The 9,269-nt window shown below is 39.6% G+C and overlaps 3 protein-coding genes across 4 annotated transcripts; 1 reads left to right on the top strand and 2 right to left on the bottom strand.

The window, feature by feature from the left end:
* LOC107617643 (putative receptor-like protein kinase At1g80870) lies at window positions 2,055–4,914 on the top strand. The gene has a single exon (XM_016319455.2). It carries the CDS (start codon window positions 2,473–2,475, stop codon window positions 4,564–4,566), a length of 2,094 nt encoding a protein of 697 aa, XP_016174941.1. The 5' UTR covers window positions 2,055–2,472; the 3' UTR covers window positions 4,567–4,914.
* Window positions 5,170–6,457, bottom strand: LOC107617645 (lamin-like protein). The gene is made up of 2 exons (XM_016319458.2): window positions 5,822–6,457; window positions 5,170–5,733 (listed from the first exon to the last, which is right to left on the bottom strand). Exons 1-2 carry the CDS (start codon window positions 5,994–5,996, stop codon window positions 5,405–5,407), a joined length of 504 nt encoding a protein of 167 aa, XP_016174944.1. The 5' UTR covers window positions 5,997–6,457; the 3' UTR covers window positions 5,170–5,404.
* Window positions 6,758–8,930, bottom strand: LOC107617646 (chaperone protein dnaJ 8, chloroplastic). Of its 2 annotated transcripts, XM_016319460.2 has the most exons (4): window positions 8,503–8,930; window positions 8,339–8,407; window positions 7,911–8,114; window positions 6,758–7,436 (listed from the first exon to the last, which is right to left on the bottom strand). In XM_016319460.2, the coding sequence occupies exons 1-3, from the start codon at window positions 8,698–8,700 to the stop codon at window positions 7,920–7,922; spliced, it is 462 nt and encodes a 153-aa protein (XP_016174946.1). In that variant the 5' UTR covers window positions 8,701–8,930; the 3' UTR covers window positions 6,758–7,436; window positions 7,911–7,919. The 2 variants fall into 2 exon arrangements, with proteins under 2 accessions (XP_016174946.1, XP_016174945.1); XM_016319459.2 differs by lacking the exon at window positions 6,758–7,436 and having other exon boundaries at window positions 7,655–8,114.

Raw genomic sequence — 9,269 nt, 5'->3', positions numbered from 1 at the left:
ATATAAATAATTACAGAATGTAAAAATTTTAAAATTTATACATAAACCACTATAAAAATAAAAGTTTATGTGAAATCTAATTACCATCATAAATTGGTAGAAATTAGAGATTTACTTAAAAATTAACTACTATCATAAGATGATAGGTATAATAAATGATAGTACAAGATAGTGAAAAGAGAAAAAAAAACAAAAAAAATATGTAAATTATTACACCCTTTAACAATAGTTAATGTTGACATAAATCTCTATATCCTATAAAAAATTATGATAATAGTCAATTTTTACATAAACATTTTACACTCCATGACGATTTAAATATGTATTCTTGATAATTAATAAATTAATTTTAATAATTAATTTTAATATATACTTAATATTATTATATGTGCAAGTGTTGAAGCACTCAAAAGTAATTAAATTAAGAAGAGTGTTAGGGGGCTAGCAGAATTTGTGATGTTTAACTATCAATTAGTCATTATTAATATTTTCAATGATGTGAAATGAGATCTAATGATGTAAGATTAATTATTTTTTTTTATAGTTAAGTGCTGGCCAAATTTCAATAAAAATATTGGTCCTAGACTTATCCTTAAATTAGAGTGTCTTTTGTTGAGTGCATGCTCATCGCAATGCGCAATAACAACATTCCCCCTTAAGACAGCTAATATGTGCACTTACCTTTAGTGAGACATGTGGCATGCTGTATATGCAGATCATTCCTTTTGGTTTGGCCCTCCACAAAGTGGACGCCACAGAGCACTGATCACACCACCCTAATTAAAACCTACTTTCTTACTTTATTTGTTCGTTGCTTAGCTGTTTGTGTTATCCCAATGAACAATGATCTCTCGAAACCGGAAAGTAGAGCCTCAAAGATTAAAGGAATATTTGTAGCATGCAACGATGAAAAAACAATAACTATTCTCTAAGGATATTCCAACATAACTTATTTTTCTTTTTCTCCGCCCCCTTTTCTGCCGCGAATTGTTTTGATATAGATAACAACTCTCTAAATGATGTTTCATGACAAGAAATGAAAATTGGTGGGAAAGAGGGGGTGTGAACAAGTATAGGAATACCCAAGAGAAAAAAAAACAAGATTGCATTCTTTAGAAATAATAACTAACTTCGCTCTCAAGTAACAAACATGTCATGGAGCGCATGGCCGAAGATGACATTGGCAAAGTCTTTTGTTCGTCGTGTGAAATTTCATTAGAAGCCGGATGTGCCCGGGACAAAAACACGTGCGACAATATAAAAACGTGTTTATTCCGCAAGTCTTCTATTATCTAATACATATGAAACGTAATGATATGATATATATCTTCAACTGTGACCTAAATAATAAGGATATCGCGAACAGTGAGTATGTATTGTGGTGTATTATAGTGCAACATGGGACCGGAGCTCCAATGGGAGAGAATAATGGAAGACAAGAAGTTATGATATCCATCCAACCATGTCCATGCCACAGGTCACAGGTATGGTTATGGAGAGTGAAACAAGAAGGAATAATCGGTCCCAAAAAAAGAAAAAGGGAATAAAAAAGGGGCAGTATATTTTTTCTACAGAAATTATTTTTAATATGGAAATGGAGATGGTGTTTTGGTTGAATATTGATATTTGAAGTGTATTACAGTATTGTGGAACTCATTCAACACGCCCCCACGTGTTGGTCAATATGCTGCCACGTGTTGCACCACGCCCCCACGTGTTGGCCAGGATGCTGCCACGTGTCCAACACGCCCCCACGTGTTGACCTTTTTACCTACAAAATTCATCCATATGTAATTACACCAAATAATCCCATTTCCCAAAAAAACACCAATATTTCTTCCATATAAAAAAAAATCACTACATTCTAAGGAGCGCTCATGTCTAGTGATTGCGCGCAAGACAAAGTGATTTGTTGTTTATGCTACGCCTTACTGTGCAGACCTCCCATGATTTAAGCAAAGGATATGTTAATTTAAAATAAATAATCACGAGACATAATCCTGAACAGTTTAAAAACACTTTGATTTTATTAATAAATGAAGTAATCCCGTTGCAACATTATAATTCATTTGTATTTAGTTTAGGGCGTGGTTTCCTACCTTGGTCCTGGTGTAAGTAATGTATGACTTTGGATGCATAGCTATCTTTTTAGTCAAAAGTACCTCAGGTCGGGTCCCATGCATTCCTCCCTTTTGTTCTATCTCTCACTTCACTTTCCAGTTTCCACAGCCATAGATATTAATCAATATACAAAAAAGAAAATTAGAAAAGAAAGCACAAATCAAGTAGAATAGAGTTGGTCTCGTCCCCTGAGGCCCGAGGCAGACCTGAGGCCAGAGGAGTGATGATTATCTAATCGTAAAGCAAGCGATCCACTTTGGATACCCATTGAAAAGAAAACAAAAGAGGAACAATAATAATAATAATAATAAAAAAACACGAGAATGCTCATCTGCCTCATCATTCATCGCCATGCCTTCAAGAGCGTTGCCAGCAAGTGTTAGCAGGGCAAAGAGCAAGGGCGTGTTCCTTGCACTGTCCATTTCAGCTTGTGCTGTGATCCTGTGCTCTGTGCTTTACTTCCTTTACCATTTGTGGCAGTCTGTGGTGCACAGAGGAGCAAAAACCATCCCGTTCGACGCAAGTGCTCCGTTGAAGCTGCAGAGGTTCTCCTACAAAGACCTGAAGCAAGCGAGCAACGGCTTTGACAGGTGCAACGTGATAGGGAAGGGTGGGTCGGGCACTGTGTTCAGGGGAATACTGAGGGACGGGAAACTGATTGCCATAAAGCGGTTGGACTCCATGACGGTGCAGGCAGAGAGAGAGTTCCAGAATGAGGTGCAGGTTCTGGGAGGGCTGAGGTCACCCTTCTTGGTGACCCTGCTGGGCTACTGTGTGGAAAGGAACAAGAGGGTGTTGGTGTATGAGTACATGCCCAACAGAAGCCTCCAGGAGTCCCTCTTTGGAGATGCAGATGCAGATGTCACCTTGACTTGGGACAGAAGGTTCTCCATTATCCTCGATGTTGCCAGGGCTCTCGAGTTCTTGCACCTTGGATGTGATCCGCCCGTCATACACGGCGATGTCAAGCCTAGCAATGTCCTGCTCGACGCAGACTGCCGTGCCAAGATCTCCGACTTCGGCCTCTCCAGGATTAAGCTCGACCCTCCTGATCTTGCTGTCGACTTGTTCAGCCAGGATCTTTCAGGTAACTTAACTGCCGACACTCATACTCCCACTCACACTCACACTCAGAGTGTTGATGAAGTTGATTTCGCTATGGCCTTGCAAGCCTCCTCTTCCTCCAAGAATAGCATTAGCAGGCCCTGCTTCAATGTTAGACCTCTCAACTTGAATTCTTTTAATTACAATCCCAATCTTGCTGCCGCCGAAGCTGAAATCACCACTGTAAATACTAAAGGCAAGGAAAGCTCTACTTTTGATTTGGGAGGGGATGATTGGAGTGGCAAGTTTGTTCCTTATGATGATGAGTTTTCTAGCCTTGATCATAGCAAGGACCTAACTGGAGTTCATGCTTCTTTCGCGGACGATGACAAGGCAAATGGGAAGCAATGGGGAAAGGACTGGTGGTGGAAACAGGATGGAAGCGGTGAATTATGCAGCAGAGACTATGTCACGGAATGGATAGGGAGTCAGATCGGCCCATCCAACGCAGATTGGGTCGATGCAAAGAGTAACGTTGCCGACAAAGCTGAGTTGGAAAGATCAGGTCCAATGGATGAAGCCAGTGATGCAAACGGACCCCAGCTACAGCAGGTCTTTGGTATGGAAAGCACCGTTGAGAGAAAGAAGAAGAACCCGCGGAAGATGCGAGAGTGGTGGAAAGAAGAGCACATTGCTGAATTGAGCAAGAGCAGCAGCAAGCTCAAGAGTCTTCAAGCCAGGTGGAAGAAAGGCTTAAAAGTGCCCCATTTTGATCTGGGCAGAAGATTTTACCTTTGCAAACGAAAGAACTTGGGAGAGGAGGGTGGTCAGAATGAGTATGATCAAAATGGGGAGTTCAGCTTCAGAAGAGGATGGAAGAAGAAGAGCACTCATTCCGTTGGAAGTGACATGTGGAGTGGGGATCTTTTCAGCCGCGAGCTCAGCAGCACAACCAGCATGAGAGGGACACTGTGCTACGTGGCTCCAGAGTATGGCGGCTGCGGCTTCTTAATGGAGAAGGCCGATATATATAGTTTTGGGGTTTTGATTCTTGTGATTGTGTCGGGAAGAAGGCCGCTACATGTTCTGGCATCTCCCATGAAGCTTGAGAAAGCTAATTTGATCAGCTGGTGTAGGCATCTTGCTCAAGCGGGTAACATTTTAGAACTAGTGGACGAGAAATTGAAGGAACATTACAACAAGGACCAAGCAAGCCTTTGTATCAACTTGGCGCTTGCTTGCTTGCAAAGAATTCCAGAGTTGCGCCCTGATATTGGGGACGTTGTTAAAATTTTGAAAGGGGAGATGGATCTTCCGCCACTTCCATTTGAGTTCTCCCCTTCACCACCTTCCAGATTATATAGCAGATCAAGGAGAAAACAGAAGGGCACTGTCGAATAGGTTTAGGTGTTTAGTGATGTTCATGGAACCTGAATGATTCATGTTGTATGTATATCATCTATCAGATAAGTTATTTGTGGTGTTTTCGCTAGAGCCTACAAGTTGCATAAACTCTGTTTGTAATTGTATGTATCCTTGTCAATTGTGAGTGTGCGGTTGCAGCATTGGGTAGCTTAGCTCTTCATTGTAATAGGTAAGGGCAGAAGGCTATTTTTTAGTTGCAGTTTGTTTTTCAAGAGATCAAATTGTCTTGCAAGGGCTCCCCTAACATGACACCAGTACACCACTGGTTTCTTACTTTCTTTTATATTAGGAGAAAATTAACCCTACTCGTCAACATATAAAGCATAGTTGAAGTTCAACTAAATCATTCTAGTATATGTCCAGTTATGCACACTAAAAAGATCAATGAAATTTGAGGCCAAGCAATAAACATACTCTCCCTTACTTATCTATTTATTTTTGGTCAATTAAGGCTTGATTGGATTGACAATGAAAAGTTCCACTTCTAGGACAAAACAATGGTTAACAAACAAATCTAACACTATTGAATTGGCCACGCGGTTATGGACCACCGAGGTCGTAATCAGAGACTAAAGTGAGTCACTATTGAAACAGCATCATTGACGCACACTATAGATTGCTAATTCTGTCCCTCACCAAGGGATAGAATGATTCTGCATATCTTTCTTATTAACAGGGTGGTTTAGTAGGGCATATCATTTTCAACAATTTGAAATCCGAGAGCTTTCAAACATAAATCAAGGAAGTATACGTTACATGAAAAATAAATAAAGCAAGTGGTGTGTGTGAAGTGACACAAAACGAGAGAAAGTCTCTAGATGTGATTCCAAGCAAGCCAAACAAAAGAAGAGAGGGAGGAGAGCAGAGCGGGAAGATGAAGGCGCGGAGCAGCAGACTTATGGGCGGAGGCATGAGGAGGATGAGCTGGAGGAGGAGGAGGGAGGGGATGCACAAGTATGGAGACCTTCATTCCGTTAAAGCATTGACCATTGCCGCAGATGAAGTAGTACCTTTGGGCCTTTTTGAGGGTTATGAAGTCTTTGCCGCTACTCCAGTTGCCAATGGCCCCTTGTGTGGTGCAGTTGTCGTAGCCAGTCTGGTTCACCTCAAACACATTGTACTGCGTTTTCTGGTACCTAAATGCTGTCAAAACCATATGCAATTATGCATACAATAAACAAGAGTCAAGAAAAAAAAGGAGGAGGATGAAGAGAGAGTAGTGAATACTAACAGATGAGGTCGCCCACGAAGAAAGTTTGGTTATTGGACCAAAGAGTGTAGTTAATGCCAGGGTTCCACCCACGGTTGGCTCCCACAATATGGTCTGTGGCGCTGACAGGCACACCACAAAGGGAGAGGGTCAACACCAACACCAACACCCACCTCATCATGCCTTCACCCTTCATACTTGGCACTCTCTATAGACTATAGACTATAATAATAAGGATTAGTATTCCAACCGTTGCTGCACGCCTGCACCCACTTGCCACTTGACATTTCTTAATTAAACAATTCTCAAACATATTAGTACTCTCTCTCTACCAACGGTCAAAATTTTAGCATATCCTTTTCAGTTTTTTCCTTGTTTTAAAATAAAACCTGTGACTCGCTATTATTGGCACATACTGTGCTTGTTTTTTCGTTTGTTCTTTGGAGGGAAGAAGCTGGGAAACGAGAAAGTAATTATTATATGGTTTCCTTTTCTGCATTGATGAATCAAAATTTGTTAACCTTTGCCCCCACAAAAACAAAACTAAAATGTCATGCTCTGGTTATCTTCACTTTGAAAGAGTTCAACGCGATTTATTTGTATCCCTTCATTGCATTTCACGGGTGTAAATGGAGCGTAAGTGCTATTTTTACTATCAGAGGGAAGGTTAGGACCGAGCAAACGGGGACGAATAATCTAAATATCTGTATGTAATATGTGTAAAAAGCATGGCCTTCTTAATTAATAAAAACATTTAATTATCTATGTGCAGTTCCGCAGAAATCAGCCTTTTGAAATCCAACAGTAAAAGGATATCAGCATGTCCATATAGTGAGTGGTAAGTGAAACCGATATTATCGGGTTGATCCCCATGGTCCATGGAGATCTTCCACTAAGAAACAGAACTGAATTTTGAACTTCATGTGATGTTTAACCACAACTTTGAACACAAGGAAGTGCTAAAACGTCAAATGACCATGGATTCATTCAGTAATCAGTACATATGTTCAAGCAATGATAGGTATTTAAGGGACTACAGCTAAAATGCCTCAGCTCTCAGGAATCATGAATGAAACAAAGAGCATTTTTGTAAAAACCATTCCAACCTGCTCTTATTTAGAGGAAGAAGATGTGGTGAGTGATATCTTCATCTTCAGTATATGCTTGTATTCTTTTATTAGCATGCACAATCAAATTTTATGTTGCTATAAGTCTATAACTATTGCTAATGCGAAATGTACTTGCATGAAAGTAATGTGTATGAAAAGAGAAGAGGACTAATTACAAGTCCTTGAAGCGTATGCTCTTGTATTCCAATACTTGAGGATGCTGGCAATCCAATGAAAATACTGATGCCTTATGTTCTCGGCTGAATTATGAATGGAAAATGGTGGTGAGAAGGGTGGTGAAGGAGTCGAAGATGCAGCAAAGGAGTATCTCAGGTTGCCGGGCCCAAAACTTATGGGAAGAGGAGAGGGAGGTGATGATGTTGAAGACTCATACCTGAGAGTCATTAACTGTGAAACGCCATCTAGTACCAAACCATCAAACTAATTATTTTTTTTAATTTCTTGAGCACCCGAGCATGAGGTTGACTTTGGGTTGGCCAGTGGTTCTTAGCCTTTCTTTCTTCTCGGTGAATATGAAAGTTTAAAAATAAAAAAACATAATTATTATTTCATACACAACGTTTAGCTCTAGCTCCATTTCAGTAACTGGCTTTTCTTAGCAACATTCGAAGTTGAATTGAAATACAGACATTGCTGAATGAAGTATCACAAGAATCGCCTAAAATTAATGGCAAGGAGGCAATTGCTTAATCTTGTTGAATTTATTTACAAAAAGATAATAATATAGATCACACGCAGTATGATCAAACTGCAATTGGGTGATGAAGCTTTTTAAGTTTTAATTCTTTTTCAAGTTTGATTGGTTTTGTTAACATAGGCTTAAATTATGCAGAGGTCAAGACTACCTTTAACCCACTTGAGCTCTACACTCTCTCTATCTACACAAACCCCAACCACTTTTGAAGGCGGAAGAAGGCCCTTAGCATTTAACTAAATACATAATTGAAATTAAACTTTAAAAAAAAAGAGAGAGAAATTACAAAGCAATTTCAAATGTAAGGATTAATGTGAGATGAATAATCACGAATTCCTGCTCCTTCCCATCCCATCCACTCTTCCCACAGGTCCCAATCTGGATCATTCATTCCCCTCATTGCTTCATCGATGCCTGCATCATCTTCGCATGCTTCATGCATTTCCATTTCCATTTCATTGGATTCTCCTCTCAAATTGGACATTACAACCTGCATTCCACATAAGTCACATGGAAACCCCAATTAGATCCGAAATTCTGCTACAACCTATGTGGCCTACGAAAGTTATGGCAATTAGCAATTCCAATCTCAGCATTTTTATTCAAATCAATCATACCAAAGAGGTCATATTTTGACTTAGCATCACCGTCATAAGCATTATCAATATTAAATTCATGCATTACAAAAGCAATAAGCTCAGCAAGATAACTCACATCATAAGCCTGGTTGATTTGGTGAAACTGCACCCCGCATTTGCTCCCTCTGCATACATCTGGATGGTACTGAAACACAACAAAAGACCAAATATATGAATTAATTAAGGATTATCAAACGTTTTAAATATTAATTAATTAATTAAGGAGACCGGGGATGAAACCTGCAGTGCAAGCTGTCTAAAAGCCTTCTTAACCTCGGATTGAGACGCACCGGGTTGGACTCTTAAGGTCTTATAACAATCCGTCAAAGAAGAAGAAGAAGAGGAGCAACAAATCTCAAGTCTTTTCTGTTTTCTTTCTTGAAATCCTAATTGCATCCATGACCATGAATTACCACCAATAACCCCAGCAACAGCCATAATCAATCAGAAATCCTTAAGACACGGGAATTTTGAGACTTGAGAATTGAGATTAAATCCTAAAATAGTGGGTTTCCTCGTTGAGAACTCGAAGGTGATATTAGATAAAATGAAAGGCGCTACAAATCCAAAATGGGATCTGGAAGCGGAAGGTATAAATAGAAAAGAAACGTGAGAGGTCAATGTAGGCGATTCGAGCTCTTATCCATTGGGTCAGAGGCTATTGTGGCATGACGTGGAATCTTGCATTGTCGTTAGAGCGACGACTCAGACAAACAGAGTTGAACTCTCGCTCCTGTTTCAATTTTATGTTGATCACGTGCTTCACCAACAAAATACTGGTTCACCGTTAACCAAGGATCAATATTTTGCCCTTATTACGTTAGTATGTTTATCTGTTTGTTATCCACTAAAACTGTTATTTTAGGTATATTCGTTGACGCATCACTGTATATTCCACACCCAAATAAAAATTGAGATCATATTCATTTGTGTTTTTTAGCAAAATTATAACACTACATTACCACCAATCTGTACCACAGAAAATTTAAAAAAAAAAAAAAAACAAG

This window comes from Arachis ipaensis, chromosome B09, assembly GCF_000816755.2.
Source record: "Arachis ipaensis cultivar K30076 chromosome B09, Araip1.1, whole genome shotgun sequence".
Lineage (NCBI taxonomy): Eukaryota > Viridiplantae > Streptophyta > Magnoliopsida > Fabales > Fabaceae > Arachis > Arachis ipaensis.
The sequence above is the reverse complement of the archived record's forward strand: the minus strand, read 5'-3'. Positions and strand labels throughout refer to the sequence as shown.